Source organism: Salmo salar, chromosome 02 (genome assembly GCF_965601325.2).
Source record: "Salmo salar chromosome 02, fSalSal1, whole genome shotgun sequence".
In the NCBI taxonomy this organism is placed as follows: domain Eukaryota; kingdom Metazoa; phylum Chordata; class Actinopteri; order Salmoniformes; family Salmonidae; genus Salmo; species Salmo salar.
This window is the reverse complement of record NC_138292.1, coordinates 73,356,302-73,378,041: the sequence shown is the minus strand read 5'-3', so window position 1 is coordinate 73,378,041 and position 21,740 is coordinate 73,356,302. Positions and strand designations below refer to the sequence as shown.

The window sequence follows — 21,740 nt, the reverse complement described above, 5'->3', positions numbered from 1 at the left end:
TTGGAACAGTTGTTTAGAGAGAGAGAGAGAGGGGAGCTCCATTGGAACAGTTGTTTAGAGAGAGAGAGGGGAGCTCCATTGGAACAGTTGTTTAGAGAGAGAGAGGGGAGCTCCATTGGAACAGTTGTTTAGAGAGAGAGGGGAGCTCCATTGGAACAGTTGTTTAGAGAGAGAGAGAGAGGGGAGCTCCATTGGAACAGTTGTTTAGAGAGAGGGGAGCTCCATTGGAACAGTTGTTTAGAGCAGGTAAGGGTGCTCTCAAGCGGCTAGATGTTCTTTACCATTTGGCCATCAGATTTGCCACCAATGCTCCTTATAGGATACATCACTGCACTCTATACTCCTCTGTAAACTGGCCGTATCTGTATACCCGTCGCAAGACCCACTGGTTGATGCTTATTTATAAAACCCTCTTAGGCCTCACTCCCCCCTATCTGAGATATCTACTGCAGCCCGCATCCTCCCCATACAACACCCATCCTGCCAGTCACATTCTGTTAAAGGTCTCCAAAGCACACACATCCCTGGGTCGCTCGTCTTTTCAGTTCGCTGCAGCTAGCAACTGGAATGAGCTGCAACTATCTCTCAAACTGGACAGTTTTATCTCAATCTCTTACTTCAAAGACTCAATCATGGACACTCTTACTGACAGTTGTGGCTGCTTCGCATGATGTGTTGTTGTCGTCTCTACCTTCTTGCTGTTATCTGTGCCCAATAAATGTTTGTACCATGTTTTGTGCTGCTGCCATGTTGTATTGCTGCCATGTTGTTATGTGGTGTTGCTACCATAATGTGTTGTCGTGTTGCTGCCATGCAGGTCTCTCTTTATGTAGCGTTGTCTCTTGTCATGATGTGTGTTTTGTCCTATATTTTTAATCCCAGTCCCCAGGAGGCATTTTGTCTTTTGGTAGGCTGTCATTGTAAATAAGAAGTTGTTCTTCACTGACTAGTTAAATAAAGGTTAAATCAAATACAAATGTATTGAGAGAGAGAGGAGCTCCATTGGAAGAGTTGTTCAGAGAGAGAGAGAGAGAGGAGCTCCATTGGAAGAGTTGTTCAGAGAGAGAGAGAGAGAGAGGAGCTCCATTGGAAGAGTTGTTCAGAGAGAGAGGAGCTCCATTGGAAGAGTTGTTCAGAGAGAGAGGAGCTCCATTGGAAGAGTTGTTCAGAGAGACAGGAGCTCCATTGGAAGAGTTGTTCAGAGAGAGAGGAGCTCCATTGGAAGAGTTGTTCAGAGAGAGAGGAGCTCCATTGGAAGAGTTGTTTATTTTGACCTTTATTTAACCAGGTAAGACCCATTGAGGTTAGAAACCTCTTTTGCGAGGGCGACCTGGCTAGAAGGCAAAACAGGGAAATAGCAGCGTGTACATAGAAAGGTACAAAAAACAATACACACAAAAGACAGTGTCACAAGTTCCAAACACATCTGATGATTAAAAACAACTGCAGCTCTCAAAAACATTGTTGTCAATCAGTCTTAAAAACCAGCAAGGACACCAACTCCCCTAACTTTAAGATCTTCTGAAGCATGTTCCAGGATGAAGGGGCATTATGGGAAAATATTGTTTCCCCATCTTAGTTCTGGCCTTAGGAACAGACAAGGACAGCCGCGACTGAACGAAGACTGTATTGAGTGACTGATCTGGTCAGTAAGGAACAGAGATACAAAGGGAGTTGGCCTATCAAACACAAAAGGTGTCCCAGTGCTTTAGCCTCCTGATGGAGAGGTCCATTGCACCATGACATATAAATAACAGTGATGGAGGAGTGATCTAGCATTGGTGATTAACCCTAAAGCACCATGATACACTGTGTCCAGAACTAAGGTACTTGTATATGGACAATATCACCATAAACAGCACAGAACTAAGGTACTTGTATATAGACAATATCACCATAAACAGCACAGAACTAAGGTACTTGTATATAGGCAATATCACCATAAACAGCACAGAACTAAGGTACTTGTATATAGACAATATCACCATAAACAGCACAGAACTAAGGTACTTGTATATAGGCAATATCACCATAAACAGCACAGAACTAAGGTACTTGTATATAGACAATATCACCATAAACAGCACAGAACTAAGGTACTTGTATATAGGCAATATCACCATAAACAGCACAGAACTAAGGTACTTGTATATGGACAATATCACCATAAACAGCACAGAACTAAGGTACTTGTATATAGGCAATATCACCATAAACAGCACAGAACTAAGGTACTTGTATATGGACAATATCACCATAAACAGCACAGAACTAAGGTACTTGTATATGGACAATATCACCATAAACAGCACAGAACTAAGGTACTTGTATATGGACAATATCACCATAAACAGCACAGAACTAAGGTACTTGTATATGGACAATATCACCATAAACAGCACAGAACTAAGGTACTTGTATATAGACAATATCACCATAAACAGCACAGAACTAAGGTACTTGTATATAGACAATATCACCATAAACAGCACAGAACTAAGGTACTTGTATATAGACAATATCACCATAAACAGCACAGAACTAAGGTACTTGTATATAGACAATATCACCATAAACAGCACAGAACTAAGGTACTTGTATGTAGACAATATCACCATAAACAGCACAGAACTAAGGTACTTGTATATAGACAATATCACCATAAACAGCACAAATTTAAAAAGTGCTTTGAACAAGATCCTTTGAGTGATATTGAAAAACATTTTGTTCCTAAAATAAAAGCCCAACCTCAACATCAGTTTCTTGGTCAAGTTATCAATGTGCCGTTTTAAATTCTGATTTTCATCTAACCAAATCCCAAAATAAATATAGGAGGTAACTAGGGCTGTTGCGGTGACCTTATTACCACCACACCCGGTGGTCACGAGTCATGAAGACAGTCAAATTCCACCTGACCGTTTAGTCACGGTAACTGGGCTTCTCCAAGCTCTGATGCTGCTGATGGTCATTAGTAACCTACCAAACTTGCTAACTGCCTGGTACTCAGCACTCTATTGTCCCTCTAAATACTCTGACATCAATGTAAATGTGATCGAAAATCTAATCAAACACTTCATGAGAGCCCATGAGCTCTAGTTGCGCGACATTTCTATAGGCTATGCAACTGCGTGAGAAATCAGTGATGGCCTCTACTAAAAAGAGGATCCCATCAGCTTTCTATAGGCTAGGCTTACTATATTTATTTGTCAACTTTTCTAATATTAAGCACATTGCTTATATTTACAACAGGAGTATATCCTACATGGCTGGCATAATAAACCACGGGGAAAAGCGTCCTCCATTCGCTATTTCAGTGCATAGATGACATGTATGTATTTTTTCCCACTGTCCGTTTCAATACAGGTGCATGATAATGGTCCATTCTAAATAAATAAAAAATGTCACACATATATTATTTAGTATATGTAAAGACAAGATGAAATCAAGAATAGTCTGATGGGTGACAATATTAGCATATCACTTGTGAATGATGCCCAGCACAAGAAATAATTACTTTTTTAAAACTCGAATCATAGTTGCACACCTCATGTAGCCTCGCCCATGGCCCTATATGTTTTGATAAGGTTTGTATCACAACTAAAGTGGCCAAATATCTTCTTAAAACAAAGCACATTAATCAGGTGTAGAGCCTAACTGGCATACATAAGCAGCGCGTGAGTTTCAAGTTTGGGGAAGATCATTTTCACCATAAAAATGCACCTTTATAATAAAAGCATTAAATGCATAATTGCATTTGCGGTCACTTTTGATAATGGTGTTTTCCACTAATGGAACATTTGCGCTTATAGCCTACTACCATGTGCACATTGCTGCACTTATCATTGGAAGAAATAGCCTAATAGTTTATCAACATTTTAAGCTAAACGTTCTGATCTGTTGCGTCAGCCTCATTGCGTAAAAAAGTGTTTTTTTGATGCTAACGGTTGTATTCATTTGGGATCTATCGCATCCCACAACTATGTTTGGAATATTTATTTCTTGCACAGGATAGATCAACTTTTGTACTATGGGAGGTAGTAGATTAATGTAGGCTAATGCTTTTGCTGTTCGTTAGGCCTACTCATCTTGTCTGCTGCCGAAAATAAATGTGGACAGTTCTTCCAATATCTTCAATATGTACCTTTGAATTGGATAAGGACGCACGCAGTTGCGTCCACGATGTGTCTGTCTTCACTTTTTTATAGGGAGCATTCCGGCCAAACGAAGGGGATGCGGCTGTGAAATTGTAGGCATTATCGAGTGCTTGTCAACTTGTGACTGAATGACTGATGTAGTGTGTACAGCCTGGGGAAAACACTAAGCAGAACTCAGACCGTTCAAGATACTTTTTACAATCATCATTAGAGTCGCATCAACGCATTCGAATGTATTAAACATCTAAACATACAGCCCAACGTTTGTAGAGCAACTAAAGTTACATGAATAACTCTAAATTAAGCATATAGGAGTATACCCATTTCTTTGTTAACTGCTCAACACAGAATAGCCGCATGTGCGCACTCCCTCAAATCATTTGGAGAAAATATCCTTTCTATTTTATTCAGCTTTGTTCAATTGTATTCTTCACACAATAAAATAATGCCACGGAATTGTAAGCAAATGTTGTCTGCTAAATGAACTAGTGTCGCCCACAGCTATATGACATAGTCAGATCAGGACCTGCTAAATGAACTAGTGTAGCCCACAGCCATTTGACATAGATCAGGGCCTGCTAAATGAACTAGTGTAGCCCACAGCCATTTGACATAGTCAGATCAGGGCCTGCTAAATGAACTAGTGTAGCCCACAGCCATTTGACATAGTCAGATCAGGGCCTGCTAAATGAACTAGTGTAGCCCACAGCTATATGACATAGTCAGATCAGGGCCTGCTAAATGAACTAGTGTAGCCCACAGCTATATGACATAGTCAGATCAGGGCCTAACATAAGGACAAATCAGAGTAGCTATTCTGTTCTTCTGAAATAGACTACATTTTCTTCACCTGTCTAAAATAAATAGATTTATTGTGAAGGTGTAGGCTATATTACATGGATTTATTAGACTTTTTAAAAATGTAGATTTTCCAAAGATCAGCATCAGTGGCTTGTGTGGAAGCCAAGAGATGCTAACTGTGTTTATGTTAATTAACGGTCAATTACCGTGAGATGAACAGTTATCTGGTTGACAATCACCGGCTGATGAAATTTCGTGACCGCCACAGCCCTAGAGGTGACCCTATAGATTTCCTGTCTTTTTAGAGTTCAAATCTGGAAGTGTCTCCATCTGTCTACTTTCAGAAAAGAGAAAACCGACTCAGAAATCCGAGTCGACGTGCTAGGAGTCGAGTAATCAATTATTTTTGGAGTCGACTCTCCACCACTTCGTCGTTTCAGTTAACAGTTGGAAAAATGGCAGAGAAAGGCAAGCGACAGCAGTGAAGTCCTGTATCTCTAAACTTTGAGAAGTGAAATGCACATTTAGTAAAGTGGGATTGAGGTACAGTAATGGTAGTACCGCTGCACTACCATCTGAAAGGGACGCACCATGAGACCCAACCTGCTGCTGGCAGCAGTGCAGCTGCATTGTGAATTCACATGGAATTTTATAAATTGTTCTTATTGTTTTAATGGAAGCCGATAAAAAAAAGTGGCAGTTTAAACGTTAAGATTTTTTTTCTCCATTTGTCACATCCCTACTATGTTTGTTTGTGTGTGTGTGTGTGTCCGTCCGTATGTATACGCGTGCCCGGCTATCAGACTCTAGTCCACTGTGTGTTGATAAGGCCTGTTAGGGTATTGACATATTGACTTCCTGCTGACTCAATCACAGACCAATCAGATATAAGTTTGTCTGATTGGCACTAGCCAAATTGGCGGTTAGAGATAAGTCTCTATGACAAAATGAGTGTGTGTGTGTGTGATAACGTGACATGGTCCCAAAGATGAAAAGATACAAGCACCTGTCATAGGTATTTTTGATCACTTTTAAGTTAAAACCTCGTACTTAAAGTTCACCTGAAAACTATAGTCGGCGGGGCTCTAAAGACCAATTTGGTTGCATATGCGACTAAATATTTTGCTGCGTGACCACAAGTTTTATTTTGGGAGCATTGTGTCGTGGGCCGTTCTAAAACTACTTGTGCGTCGTTAACCACTTGTTTACACTTTGTTAAGTCATGTTACCTCATTGGCTAGCTAGCTAACAACCTGGTAACTTGACCAGTATTATCCAACAGTGGAGGCTGGTGGGAGGAACTATAGGAGAACAGGCTCGTTGTAATGGAATAAATGGAACGGTATCAAACACATCAAGCATATGGAAACCACGTTTGACTCTGTTCCATTCCAGCCATTGCAATGAGCCCATCCTCCTATAGCGCCTCCCACCAGCCTCCACTGATATCCACCGTTGGGGGCGCAAAAAGAAAGGAAAAGGGATAGCTTCAATAACCATAGCAATTAATTAATGAATAAATGACAGATCTCTTGCATGTGGTCAACGCACAACATTTTTAAAGAGACAGTGTACAATTTTCAATGTAATATATCTCAATAGGACAATGGAGCTTTTACACAATGTAAAAACCTAATATTACACTAATGACTCTATAATTTCAATGACAGGTATTCATATTAACATTTTAGCTTTTATAATAAACGCATGTCTTTGAAGTGTTACATGTTAGTTTCTAGGGCACAACATGTGCTTCAAACGAAACTAGAATTCATACAGGCCCAATATAGGCTGAATCAATTGAAAAACATTTTCTGGTGCACCTAAATTTAATGTGGTGCTCTTAACATTTTTAAGTTGGGAGCACCAGTGCTACCAATTCATTTCTTTAACATTTAGAGCCCTGATAGTAGGCCTTCGTGTTTTGGGAAAGTTATATTTTCAACAACAACAAGAGAAGACACACAAGAGTATTATTTACCTGAAGAGCAGGTGTTTGACTTTGAACTGTGTCTCTATGACCCCGGTGGTCCTCAGTCTGACCCTCAGGACATCCGTTTCCGTGGGAACAAGGTCTGGAGAGATGATACGACCCATGTTCTCAAAGAAACTACAGGAGGAGGATGAGAAAGACAAAGATGAGATTATTTGATCTAAACATTGTATATCTGAAAAGGTCATTTCAAAAGTTCGAGAAAGAGAGAGAGAGAGACACAGACAGAGAGACATACAGTATGCCTGTCAGGCTGTGCTTCATTTAAGGGCACCTCTCTTTGGACTGTTTGATTCCGGTACCTCTCGAAGCATGAAAAATAATTATTTAAAAATGATAATAAAAGCGATCAAAGTTCATTCGAGTTGCCTCTTCGTTAATTCTCCTACCCCCACAAAAAAACGTAATGTGAAAAAGTAGATTTTCAGCCCGGGCCTAATATTTCTAAGAGTTGATTCGGGCCGGCCCGGGTTTATGGTTTGTGCAACATTGTAACCCATGTTTGAGACCAACGCGTGGCCGTGGCTGTGTGAGAAGCGCGTATGTTCTCTCTCCCTCGCTCTGCTCTGATAGACATGAGCCTGCAACTCATCTCTCCAGCGTTGCACGTCATCACTTATTTCCTTATAGAATCATAAGGTTCTGGAAGGGCTGCAGCACCCTTGATAAATGTAAATGACATTTGCCAAAATTACAGAATTACTGCTGTCTGTTCAGAAAGAAATGAAACCATTCAGAATGTCCTACTACACCATGAGAAGGCCTATCATTTAGCCACAGAGGATCAATAGCTTCTTTTAAAAACTGCCTGGCTGTGGATTGTAGCCCAATAACAAGACCTACAGTCAGGAATGTTCTGCAAATCTGTCAGTGAACGACAGCATGCAGACAAAACAGGCCTTTCACAATATTTCAAATACAAATCGCAGGAAAACACAGGTAGGAAAGCAAATGTCTCCTGCAGAAAACAGAAGACTCTAATCTGTCTGCTGTAGGCTGACAAAATATTTCATCAACTTCCAAATACTGTTTTACAAAAGAGAGAGAGAGAGAGGCTTTTGGCACAAGCGCAAGGTGAGTCAGTGAAGCTGGAAAGCAGTTTTAGGACTATAATTTCCTCCTCACATTGTGTCTCCACACACCTAGGCCTGGACTATTGATGGATTCAAGACAAGGTACATTTTTATTGATTTTTGATTCTCAGTTTGTCAGTGTCAAAGTAGCCTGCCATTTCAATTATTTGCGTGGTGTTAAAAAAATTATAATAAAAATATTCTACCAGTCTACAGTCATGTAAAATGACGTATAATTGCATGAAATGCGTTTATAAAAAGCAAAACTTTTCCAGGACCCTAGGCTGCTAAACATGTTTCCAGTGTGTGCAACTTCTGTTAAGTGCCTCTACTCTACTGCTCTATGCAAATATGATGATATGCATGCAAGGATTTATTGTAAAAGGGCCTTTCTTCCTCATGCGTTCTGGTACCTAAGAACTCCCCAGCTCACCCCCCTCTCACGCTCACTTTTTGTTCCGTCACCTCCCAATTTACAAATGAAGCACTGCTGTCAGGTGTGGAATGCAGTGATAAGCTAACCCCCAGGAGATGCTACAATACTAATCTCCATACTGAATATTCATACTAGTGGATTAATGGGTTTTAGATCGAGTTATAGCTTTACATAATACTGGTACTCTGAGGCTATGGTTTATGTAACAGATGGATTATACTGGTGTGTGTGTGTGTGTGTGTGTGTGTGTGTGTGTGTGTGTGTGTGTCTGTCAGATGGTTGCAGGGTGTGTTACAGCCCAAGTAGCTGATAGGGAATGACTGGGCTAGAATGTCACCATCACTTTGATGCGGCAAAGCCTCCATTCTGTGTGTGTGTGCGTTTCTGTGTCTGCAAGCATTTGTGTATGTGTGTCTGCGTGACTTTGTGCGAGGTGTATTTCCCAGGCTGTGGTGTCCGGCTGGTGCTCAGTGGGTCTCCAGGGGACCTGTCGCTGTAGATAAAGCCAGAGCAGAGGCCTCATGCTGGGGGAGAGGAGGAGAGATGACAGCCTCCTGCTGGGCTGGTTGGTTCAGCCTTCTCTCTGTTCATTTTCCCTCTTTCTCCCTCTATACTTCAGACTCACCTCCGTCACATAGATTTGTCCATAATGACCACCTCTTCTCTCTCTTAATAGGTCTTTTCTCCTTTGTCTCGCTCTGAGGGTGATCATGGTTGATTCTTTGTGACAGTGTGTGTGTGTGTGTGTGTGTGTGGGGATTGTCAGTGACACACACCACAAGGCTAATCACAGGACAGCAGGCCTCCACACTCAGATAATTAGACCCCTGGATCTCTCTTTAACATATGCTGATTCAACCACAGTCAAGTGTGTGAGAATAGGAGAGAGACAGAGAGAAAGATTGAAAATATAGGCGAGTTGTACAGGTGTACAGTGCAGGTGTTTTAACAGGTGAGACGTGGGTCAGGTCAGTATTCACCCTGACAGTATGTTTTAACAGGTAAGACGTGGGTCAGGTCAGTATTCACCCTGACAGTGTGTTTTAACAGGTAAGACGTGGGTCAGGTCAGTATTCACCCTGGCAGTGTGTTTTAACAGGTAAGACGTGGGTCAGGTCAGTATTCACCCTGACAGTGTGTTTTAACAGGTAAGACGTGGGTCAGGTCAGTATTCACCCTGACAGTGTGTTTTAACAGGTAAGACGTGGGTCAGGTCAGTATTCACCCTAGCAGTGTGTTTTAACAGGTAAGACGTGGGTCAGGTCAGTATTCACCCTGACAGTGTGTTTTAACAGGTAAGACGTGGGTCAGGTCAGTATTCACCCTAGCAGTGTGTTTTAACAGGTAAGACGTGGGTCAGGTCAGTATTCACCCTGACAGTATGTTTTAACTGGTGAGACGTGGGTCAGGTCAGTATTCACCCTGACAGTATGTTTTAACTGGTGAGACGTGGGTCAGGTCAGTATTCACCCTGACAGTATGTTTTAACTGGTGAGACGTGGGTCAGGTCAGTATTCACCCTGACAGTATGTTTTAACTGGTGAGACGTGGGTCAGGTCAGTATTCACCCTGACAGTATGTTTTAACTGGTGAGACGTGGGTCAGGTCAGTATTCACCCTGACAGTATGTTTTAACTGGTGAGACGTGGGTCAGGTCAGTATTCACCCTGACAGTATGTTTTAACTGGTGAGACGTGGGTCAGGTCAGTATTCACCCTGACAGTATGTTTTAACTGGTGAGACGTGGGTCAGGTCAGTATTCACCCTGACAGTATGTTTTAACTGGTGAGACGTGGGTCAGGTCAGTATTCACCCTGGCAGTGTGTTTTAACAGGTAAGACGTGTTATTAGTTTACTCACTACAGGGCAGAGTCGTTGAGTTCAAACTCGTAACCCCTGGCTGCGGCCTCTCGGACCCCCTGGTCAGCCCACAGACAGGAAAGGGCGTGGCCAATGAAAGGAAACAGCACCTGATCCTCATCAAAACACCTCCCACAGGACAACACAGAGTGGGCGTGCACCTGGGGGGGGGGGGGGGGGGGGTGAGAACAAAGATGGTATCATGTACATACAGCTTACATGACACAGTACTGAGTGGACATGAAGCTACACACACTGCAGACGCCAAACTCTCTCCCACAGCACGAATAACGAGGAAAGGTTAGCAGTAGAAACGAGTGACCTCGGCCATAAAAGCAGAATTCATCACAGTTTCACAGCTCTAGTTATGAGCCGTCAGACTCAGTGTGGGTGGTGATGCTTTGAGCTCTGTTACCTTTGGCAATAAAGTTTTTCAAATTGAATGGAACCTGACAATAACACCTCCCACCCAATCTCTCACGCACGCACGCACACACCTTCTCCCGATCAGACCCCTGTACCATGTCATTACAAAGCAATTACACTACAACTCATCCACTTAACTGGTTATTATTGATGCCTATTTGAACTATGACATTCTAACATAAAATAAAACTAGAGAGAGTGCGTTTGTGCATGTGTATCTGCGTCCGTATCTCCGTGTGTGTGTGTGTGTGTGTGTGTGTGTGTGTGTGTCTGTGCAAGTATCTGTGTCTGTGTCTGTGCAAGCATCTCTGTGTGTGTGTGTGTGTGTGTGTGTGCGCGCACGCGGGGAATGTCCTGAGCTGCCAGCAGACTAATGGGTCAGGGCTGAGTAAACATGGAGAGCAGCAGCAGCCAATCAGACCACCGAGACCCACCAGCCTCCTCTGTGTGTGACAGACACTGCTGTAGGCATGCTGCCCTCTAGTGTCCGTCTGGACAAATCACACACACAGACACACTAAAGCCATCAAGTGAAGTAGTGTTCCTATGAGGTGGAGGCAAAGAGAGCAAGAGAGAGAAACAGACAGAGAAAGTAAGTCATATGGACAGACGGACACAGACAGACAGATACAGTGAGAGAGTCAGTGAGCGCAATAGACAAGAGAGAGACGGACAGACAGACAGACAGAGACACTCCATCTCCCTCTCTAACCTTGTTCTTGCTGTTAGTCAGGTTGATCCGGAGAATGCCCATCCCGTGGAGGACAAACTTCATAGAGGTCAGAAGATTGTCCAGCACCGCCGGCTGTACGGGGTCAACCGGGCAGGGGTCAGAGGTAAAAAAAGAAGAAAAGAAAAAAACAGTTACCATGGCAACGGTGTTCACATCACACAGGAAAAGTACATATAGAATGCATCTGAAAACCCTGTGTATGAAACTACTTTAGTCAAATTAGTGCACTATGGGTAACGGTGCCATTTCAGACAACTCTAGCCTTTATAACCAAAAAGATCAGACATGAATTACATGGCAACAGTGACAACACCATACAGACAGCCTTTATATAACCTCTTCAAATAAAAAATGGTGTTCATTGACATCAGACTTCAGGTTAAAGAGGAGATCTCAGACCTGTGTGAAGACTGATGTCTGAAGATGACGAACACAAAAGTCATAGAAGTCAACACAAAACCAAAAACTCAACTGTATCCAAGGTTGGGGTCAATTCCATTTAAAATTCCAGTCAATTCAGGAAGTACACTGACATTCTAATTCCAATTCTCCTCAATGCTTTTTAATGAGGAACATTTGGAATTTGGTTTACTTTCTGAATGAACTGGAATTGAAATGGAATTGACCCCAACCCTGACAGTAACTAAACTCAAAACTCAACTGTTTGAATCTCTGAGTGACTCTATGGGATTAGGGGGATCTATGTTAGTCTCCAACCCCCCTCCCTCTCTTCCTCCCCTTCTCTTCTCTTTTTCCCCCTCTCCCTCCCTCCCTCCCTCTCCCCTGCCAGAAAGAGATAAGCATTCCATTCCGATTTTATCAGTCTAGACCTCCTTTCTTCCTCTGTCGTTCTGTCTGTATCTTTTCTGAAGTTTATTGGAGGTGTTTGACTTTCTCCGTGGGGCGTACCTACAGTGTGATAAGAGATACTGTAACTAACTATGAGAGTGACACATAACTTCAGTATCAGTAATGTGTTAAGCCGGGCCGGGCTGAGGACAGTCAGCTGTCAGGGAGTAATGATTCTTTATTAACACATTCTCCAATATTAATCTTTGCTGACACCTGCATATTGATTTGTGTCAGAAAAATAAGCAGCTCAGAGAGACTCTCATCCCTTCTCTCCTACCCATCTCACTCTCTTCTTCGCCCCCACGAGGATGTAAGGGAAGACAGAAAGAAAATAAGGGAGGGAGGGATAAAATATGTTTTTCTAAAGTATGAGAAGAGGCTCCAAATCAGACTTTAAATCTCCTCAGTACCTTTCCCTGGTCCTAACATGCAGCATGTGGCTAGGCTTAGTGACCTCTAACCCCAGTCTGCTGCTGTCCCACTGGCACCCTGCTCTAAATTCTCACCTCAAAGAAAGGGCATCTACACATTACTCACTGTCTCTGTTTGTCAAGACCTCCCCCCTGTACCCTCACTGTCTGTGTTGGTCAAGACCTGCCCCCTGTACCCTCACTGTCTGTGTTGGTCAAGACCTGCCCCCTGTACCCTCACTGTCTGTGTTGGTCAAGACCTGCCCCCTGTACCCTCACTGTCTGTGTTGGTCAAGACCTCCCCCCTGTACCCTCACTGTCTGTGTTGGTCAAGACCTGCCCCCTGTACCCTCACTGTCTGTGTTGGTCAAGACCTCCCCCCTGTACCCTCACTGTCTGTGTTGGTCAAGACCTGCCCCCTGTACCCTCACTGTCTGTGTTGGTCAAAACCTCCCCCCCGTACCCTCACTGTCTGTGTTGGTCAAGACCTCCCCCCCCTGTACCCTCACTGTCTGTGTTGGTCAAGACCTCCCCACTGTACCCTCACTGTCTGTGTTGGTCAAGACCTCCCCCCCTGTACCCTCACTGTCTGTGTTGGTCAAGACCTCCCCCCTGTACCCGCACTGTCTGTGTTGGTCAAAACCTCCCCCCTTCAAAAGTGTCACAGTGTGCAGGCCAAAAAAGGCCCCTTTACACAGTGTTGAGATCTGTCCTGTTGTATTCAGATTATAAACACCCACAACCCACCTGATGGTCAGATGCTTCCTCTACCCTCCCGTCTCCCCGTTCAAAACAAAACACATTCCTGGCCTTGTTTCCCGGCCGCTTTATTTGAAGTGTGTGATGTCAGATCAGACGTACCAGAGCTTCCCAGAAAAGTTGTATTAAAAAATGGCTTTTCTCCATCCCACTTCCTCTCTCCCCCTCTCAATTTTTCTGCCCTGCACCCTCCAAATCAAAATCAAATCAAATTTATTTACCCTCCCTCTTCAAAGAAAAATTCTCCATTGACTGGAAACTTTAACAGAGGAGTCTATTAACAGAGGAGGCTAATGGACACAGACTCTCTCTCCCCCCCTCCTCCCCAGGTGTTTATAAAGTAATCTGATCTCAATATCTGAGGGCTACGTCACCCCTTTATATAGTCTATGTGTGTGTAGGAAGGGGGATACAATTCCAGATACCCCCATTCACCTCTGCAGCTATTGTCTGCTATGCTGTCAGCATAGCTAATGTTCCAGTCACTACTCACCCCGAGGCGAGATACGGGAACACACACACACACACACACACACACACACACTACAGAGAGAAACAGAAGGAGAGGGAAGAGGGGAAAGGGAGGTAGAGAAACAGAAGGAGAGGGAAGAGGGGAAAGGGAGGTAGAGAAACAGAAGGAGAGAGGGAAGAGGGGAAAGGGAGGTAGAGAAACAGAAGGAGAGGGAAGAGGGGAAAGGGAGGTAGAGAAACAGAAGGAGAGAGGGAAGAGGGGAAAGGGAGGTAGAGAAACAGAAGGAGAGAGGGAAGAGGGGAAAGGGAGGTAGAGAAACAGAAGGAGAGAGGGAAGAGGGGAAAGGGAGGTAGAGAAACAGAAGGAGAGAGGGAAGAGGGGAAAGGGAGGTAGAGAAACAGAAGGAGAGAGGGAAGAGGGGAAAGGGAGGTAGAGAAACAGAAGGAGAGAGGGAAGAGGGGAAAGGGAGGTAGAGAAACAGAAGGAGAGAGGGAAGAGGGGAAAGGGAGGTAGAGAAACAGAAGGAGAGGGAAGAGGGGAAAGGGAGGTAGAGAAACAGAAGGAGAGAGGGAAGAGGGGAAAGGGAGGTAGAGAAACAGAAGGAGAGAGGGAAGAGGGGAAAGGGAGGTAGAGAAACAGAAGGAGAGGGAAGAGGGGAAAGGGAGGTAGAGAAACAGAAGGAGAGGGAAGAGGGGAAAGGGAGGTAGAGAAACAGAAGGAGAGGGAAGAGGGGAAAGGGAGGTAGAGAAACAGAAGGAGAGGGAAGAGGGGAAAGGGAGGTAGAGAAACAGAAGGAGAGGGAAGAGGGGAAAGGGAGGTAGAGAAACAGAAGGAGAGGGAAGAGGGGAAAGGGAGGTAGAGAAACAGAAGGAGAGGGAAGAGGGGAAAGGGAGGTAGAGAAACAGAAGGAGAGGGAAGAGGGGAAAGGGAGGTAGAGAAACAGAAGGAGAGGGAAGAGGGGAAAGGGAGGTAGAGAAACAGAAGGAGAGGGAAGAGGGGAAAGGGAGGTAGAGAAACAGAAGGAGAGAGGGAAAAGTGAGAGAATAATGAAGACTGAAGAGGGGAAAAAAAGCAACACCTCCGAAAAGACTGAGGGCCTCAGTTTGCATCCCAAATGGCACCCTACTCCCTATATAGTCCACTATTTCTGACCAGGGCCCATAGTGCACTATAGAGGGAATAGGGAGCCATTGGGACACAGCCTCAGTCTTCACTACTCCTAACTCCTACAGCAGCCTCAGGTCTAGACAGGTTTTAAGGACTAATCCCAAGGTAGTGTGTGTGTGTGTGAGAGATTTTCCACCAAACCCCTCATTCAACCACACCTTACTGAGCAGGTCAATAGGACGCATGTATGGCAGTTGTGTGTACAATGTTTATTGGGGCGGTATGCGCACGTCCATGAAAGAAAACGTACCCCGGGCGTTATCAGACAGGATCAAGTAGAACTAAAAGTGAATCGGTACACTGGTATAATAATGGTCCCAAAGGACGACGTCTGGACCACAAACGGGATGTTGTTCAGCGGTACATTCATATTGTATGGATGAGCAGGTTCAAACTGCCACTAAAACAACCCTACCCTGTGATCACGAAGGACACAGACATGCAAAACCACCTACTAACCTGCCGAGGGACTTGGAGGGGTGTCATAATGGTTGTCCAACTTCCTTCCTTTTTAGGGCTGGGGGTATGTTTTGTATTGTTGTGGTAGCTAGAGGTTACTATGTACTGCCTGGAAGTGAGGTTTCAACATTCAACTATTGTTCTATCCAACATACACCTTTCTATCATCCTCAAACACAAAAGAAGAACAAAAATGTTTCACGCTCTTAGTATTTCTGGACCATGTTACAAAAACAATATGTGGAATGTAGCTGAACTGGCTGAGATCTGGCGTTCAATCATTAACTACTGCAGTGTTGTGTTAAAGCTGAGAGCTTTTCTGCTCAACGGAATTCTCTACACTGTTCTGGAATTGGACCCAGTTCAAGAATCTTCAGTGTTCTAGAATCGTCAACACGGTTCTAGAATTTTCAACACTGTTCACAATCTTCAGTGTTCTAGAATTTTCAACACTGTTCTAGAATCCTCATACAATAAAATGACACCCCCAGAGTTCTGAGTGCCCCCCTCCTTGTTGACATAGCTGGAGGAATGAGAGAAAAATCTCTCTGCTGAATAAAACCACTACACAGCCCCAGGACTGGGATCTGAGGCAAATAAAGGAGGGATGAGACAGAGGAAGGGCCTTCTTTGTGTCTCTCTAGCTCAAATTAAATAACATTTTATTGGTTGCGTTCACATATTTTGCAGATGTTAATGCAGGTGCAGCAAAAAGGTTATTTTTCTAGCTCCAACAGTGCAGTAATACCTAACAATACAAAACTATACACACTAATCCAACAAATGAAAATAAAGGAATTAAGAAATATCAGAACGAGCAATGTCAGAGTCCGGAATATAAAAATACACTGAGTGTACAAAACATTAGGAACACCTTCCTAATATTGAGTTGCACCTCCTTTTGCCCTGAGAACAGCCTCGTTGGGGAATGGACTATAAGGTGTTGAAAGCGTTCCACAGGGATGCTGGTCCATGTTGACTCCAATGCTTCCCACAGTTGTGTCAAGTTGGCTGGATGTTCTTTGAGTGGTGACCATTCTTGATACACACGGGAAACTTGAGTGTGAAAAACCCAGCAGCGTTGCAATCCTTGACACAAACCGGTGTGCCTGGCACCTACTACCATACCCTGTTCAAACCACTTAAATATGTTGTCTTGTCCATTCACTCTCTGAATGACACAAATACACAATCCATGTCTCAATTGTCTCAAGACTTAGAAATCCTTCTATAACCTGTCTCCTCCCCTTCATCTACACGGATTTAAGTGGATTTAACAGGTGACATCAATAAGGGATCATAGCTTTCATCGGGATTCACCTGGTCAGTCTGTCATGGAAAGAGTGGGTGTTCCTAATGTTTTGTACACTCAGTGTATATGATAGAAAAGGTGTGTACAGCAGTAGTTATATATAGATGAGCCTTGACTAGAGTACAGTATATACAGGACGTAAACATTATTAAAGTGACCAGTGTTCAATGACTATGTACATAGGGCGGCAGTCTCTAAGGTGCAGGGTAGAGTAACCGGGTGGTAGCCGGGTAGTAACAGTGACTAAGTTCAGGGCAGGGTACTGGGCGGACGTCGGTTAGTGGTGACTATTTAACAGTCTGATGGCCTGGAGATAGAAGCTGTTTATCAGCCTCTTGGACCCAGCTTTGATGCACCTGTACTGATCGTGTGGCTGAGGTCCTTGACGATCTTCTTGGCCTTCCTGTGACACGGGGTGCTGTAGACCAGGGTCTCACAAACTGGGTCCCCACCCCTCCCCCTGGGTGCATGTTTTAGTTTTTGCCCTAGCACTACACAGCTGATTCAAATAACCATCTCACCATCAAGCTTTGATTATTTGAATCAGCTGTGTAGCACTAGGGCAAAAACTAAAATATGCACTCAGGGGGGGCCCCCAGGACCAAGTTTGGGAAACCCTGCTGTAGATGTCCTTGAGGGCAGGCAGTGTGCCCCCGGTGATGCGTTGACCACACCACCCTCTGGAGAGCCCTGCGGTTGCAGACGGTGCAATTGTCGTACCAGGCGATGATACAGCCCGACAGAATGCTCTCAATGGTGCATCTGGGTCTTAGGGGCCAAGCTGAATTTCTTCAGCCTCACTGTTGCACCTTCTTCATCACACTATCTGTGTGGATGGACCATTTCAGGTTGTCAGTGATGTGCACGCTGAGGGAACTTGGAAGATGTTCATCTCCACTGGAGTTCAAGATGGCACCAACAGACATGGTCGCCCTGTTCCTAGCTCCTAGCCAACTTTGCAGTATTGTTTTTTTGTGTGGTATTTCTTACATTATTTCCACAGAACGTTTCTTGTATTGTTCCCTACAGGACTCAGGAGGCGTGCATTACCACCCACCACTTCCGAGTATATTACTCACTAATGTTCAGTCCCTGGACAATAAAGTAGACAAGCTCAGGGCGAGGATCTCATTCGAGACATCAAAGACTATAACTTACTCTGTTTCGCGGAATTATGGCTCTCTCCGGGTATACTGTCCCCGTCCATACAGCCAGCGGGGTTCTCCGTACATCACGGACAGAAAGAAAGAACTCTTCGGCAAAAAGTAAGGGGGAGGTGTATGTTTCATGATTAACTACTCATGGTGTGATTAAGGTAACGTACAGGAAATCAAGTCCTTTTGTTCTCCCGATTTGGAATACCTCTCCATCAAATGCCAGCCGCATTACCTCCCGAGAGAATTCTCTTCGGTCATCGTCACGGCCGTGTAGATTCCCCCTCAAGCAGACACTGCGACGGCTTTCAAGAAAATACACTGGACTTTGTGTAAACTGGAAACCGCATATCCTGAGGCCACATTTATTTACGGAAGTTTAATCAACATCTCCTGCGCTACTCGCTCACTGAGAACTCTTGACCATTGCTACTCCCCCTTCCGGGACAGCTACAAGGCCCTCGGCAAATCAGAACATTCTGTTCCTCCCCTCCTATAGGCAGAAACTTAAATAGGAAGAACCCGTGATAAGGACTGTTTAACATTGGTCTGACCAATCAGAATCTATGCTTCAAGATTGTTTTGGTCATGTGGACAGCGATATGTTCCGGGTTGCCTCTGAGAATAGCAGCGACGTATACACTAACTCAGTGACCGAGTTCATCAGGGAAGTGCATAGATGATGTTCCCACTGTGACGATTAGAGTTTATCCAAACCACAAACCGTGGATAGATGGCAGCATCCACACAAAACTGAAAGCGCCAACCACCACATTTAGTGGTGCCAGGGAAATAACCTCTCCCTCAATGTCAACAAAACGAAGCAGCTGATCGTGGACTCCAGGAGACAGCAGAGAGAGCACGCCCCCATCCACATCGCTCTATCTTGTTACAGTGCTACAACACAAGCCAACGGTGGGACAAAGAAAGGAGTGCGTCCCAAATGGCACCCTATTTCCTATATAGCCCTATGGGATCTGGTATAAAGTATGCACTATATAGGGAATAGGGTGCCCTGTGGGATCTGGTCTAAAGTTGTGCACTATGTAGGGAATAGGGTGCCATTTGGGATGCTTCCTGCTACAGAATGTATGTGGTTCATCAAAGAGTCTCTACCAGTCTGCAGCAGGCCTAGAGCAGAGATCAGCTGTACAGGGCATGGTCAGGACAGGACAGGACAGGGGAAGGCGGGGTGTGTGTGTGTGTGCATAAGAGAGAAAGCAGGGTGTGTCTCTGTTTTTGATGATTCAGGGAAGGGAAAGGCATAGATAGGGCAGTGAGGCAGCGTGTGATTTATTCCACTGGAAGAGAGAGTGTTAAAGTTACCATGGTGTTCATGATACCAAATGTGTCTCTTTAGATGAAAGGGGGACTGATGGGGCAGTGATGGTGGAGTGAGTCTTGGATAATCTGACTTTTATGAGAAAGAGGAGGGAAAGGCCATAACCTTCACATATCACCAGCCAGGACCTTCATCTGGCATATCAGAGTCTATCCGGTGTGTGTGTGTGTTCCGGTGTGACATGACAGCAGACAGCTGCCAAGGACCGATTCAGAGCAAGAATACTTCCCAAGTCTAGAAAATAATATTTGCACACACAGAAACGTGTATGACGCACTAATACCTCATACCAAATTTCTCTCATAATTGAACATTCTTGCTGCTGCACACCTGTTAGCAAACTGGTAGCCATCAAAGCGCTCACCCTTTAAAAAACAGGTCTTTCCTCTCAACACTTGTTCATTATGTTGCTACATTATATAGAAGTCAGAGTGAGGGAAGGAGAGGGGGAGGGAGTGAAGGAAGGAGAGGAGAGAGAGGGAAGGAGAGGAGAGAGAGGGAAGGAGAGGAGAGAGAGGGAAGGAGAGGAGAGAGAGGGAAGGAAGGAAAGGAGGAAAGAGGGGGGAGGGGAGAGCGGAAAGGAGAGGAAAGGGAGGGGGAGGGGAGAGAGGGAGGGAAGGAGAGGAGAGGCGAGGGGGGGAGGGAGGGAAGGAGAGGAGAGGAGAGAGGGGGAGGGAGGGAAGGAGAGGAGAGCGAGGAGGAGTGAGAGAGGGAGCAATGAAGAGAGGAGTAAAAACCTAAGTGAGAAGGAGAATAAAGAGGGATGGAAGAAAGGGAAAGTTGGTGGGAAAAGAGGGGGAGAGAGAGAGAGACAGAGAGTAGGTGGTTCACCCAGTCAGTGAGGGAGTGTGTCTCAGTATTGTCCACATTCCTCTATTTAACCCCAGACCTTAGGACAAACACATAGGAAGTGTTTATGCAGATGTTTGTCCCCAGAAGACGACAGGCCCCACATATAGGATGTGTCCCAAATAGCAGCCTATTCCATATTCTCCTTAGAGGAATGGTGAGAATCAAACCACTGCATTCCTGAATGGGTTTACCCCTGAAACACACACTTCATGTCTCCCAGCTCTTCATTTCCCCCCTCTACAACCCATATCACTGAACCCCCTTCTCTCAGTCTCTGTTTCTCTCCGTTGCTTCCTCTTTTAGTGCTATGCCCTCACTCAGCTTATCTCTCCCTCACCCCCCCCCCCCCTCTTTCTGACCCCCCTCTTATTCCACTTCTTATCAGATGAGTGATATGATCATCTATCTATCTATCTATCTCCACCTGGCCAGTTCCATTACAGTGAGGAGCAACCAGCACCTGGTCTGTGTAGATAGGACAATTGAGACGTCCATACAATGACTGGCAAGCAATTTGATCAGGCTTCTACTGTATTTAGATTACCTGTGGGGGGTTCTCTCTCTCTGTGTGTGTGTGTGTGTGTGTGTGTGTGTGTGTGTGGGGGGGGGGGGGGGGCACACACCTTGAAGCTGGTCAACTCTTGCCTGGTAAAGCCATGGCTGTGGATGATCTTCATCTGTTTGACCAGAGTACTCTTCCCACTCTCTGCTGCTCCTGAATCAGATGGAGGGATGGAGAGAGACACATGATAAAATAACACTTGAAATGTCTGTCTTTTTGAAACCTTGAGTGTAATATTTACTGATAAATTCAAATTGTTTTTTGTTCATGTTGTTTTGTGTCTTCTCACTTTGTTTATTTCACTTGCTTTGGCAATGTAAACATGTTTCACATGCCAATAAACCCCTTTGAATTGACTTGAGAAAGAAATAGACTTTCTTACATTGTATTACAACAAGTTCAAGGACAATAGCTTTATCTTGTAGCCTGGGTCCCAGATCAGTTTGTGCTGTGATTGGACAATGACCGTAGATAGGAGAGTTGACAAGACAGCATAAAACATCTTAAGTGTATCCCTTAAGGAATCATTTTCCTATACCTAAGGGAATTGTTTAAGGGTGTTGCATAGTGCCCCTCAGACATTTCCTTAGGTGAGGGCATCATTTAAGGGTTTTACGGTAGTTTGAAGACATGTAAAACAGAAAGACTCTCTGGTTACCATGGAAATTACTTAGTTAAATCTTAGTTAAAGTCTTAGTTAAATAAAAGGTTAAAAAAAAAAGATTCAAAGACATCGCATTTATTTTTGGAGATCTCAAAATAGCTCACATTCAAGACTAGAGAAACAAATGGATTTACTAGATAATAAAACATGTTTCTTTTAGTTACTTTTTACTCAACTTGTTTCTATTCATTTCTAGCACATCAAGCGAAGTACAGAGCAGCGGAGGCTGCAGAGGGGAGGGCGGCTCATAATGGCTGGA

General features: G+C 44.3%; 1 protein-coding gene across 1 annotated transcript in view; it reads right to left on the bottom strand.

Annotated features, from left to right (window-relative positions):
* The window catches only part of LOC106591843 (guanine nucleotide-binding protein G(o) subunit alpha), a 34,027-nt gene that overhangs the window by 9,020 nt on the left and 3,267 nt on the right, over positions 1 to 21,740 (bottom strand). The window contains exons 2-5 of the mRNA XM_082966818.1: positions 20,879 to 20,970; positions 11,456 to 11,548; positions 10,318 to 10,478; positions 6,937 to 7,065 (exon numbers count right to left, since the gene is read on the bottom strand). Coding sequence (XP_082822944.1) covers positions 6,937 to 7,065; positions 10,318 to 10,478; positions 11,456 to 11,548; positions 20,879 to 20,970 — 475 coding nt within the window. The remainder of the gene's footprint in view (positions 1 to 6,936; positions 7,066 to 10,317; positions 10,479 to 11,455; positions 11,549 to 20,878; positions 20,971 to 21,740) is intronic.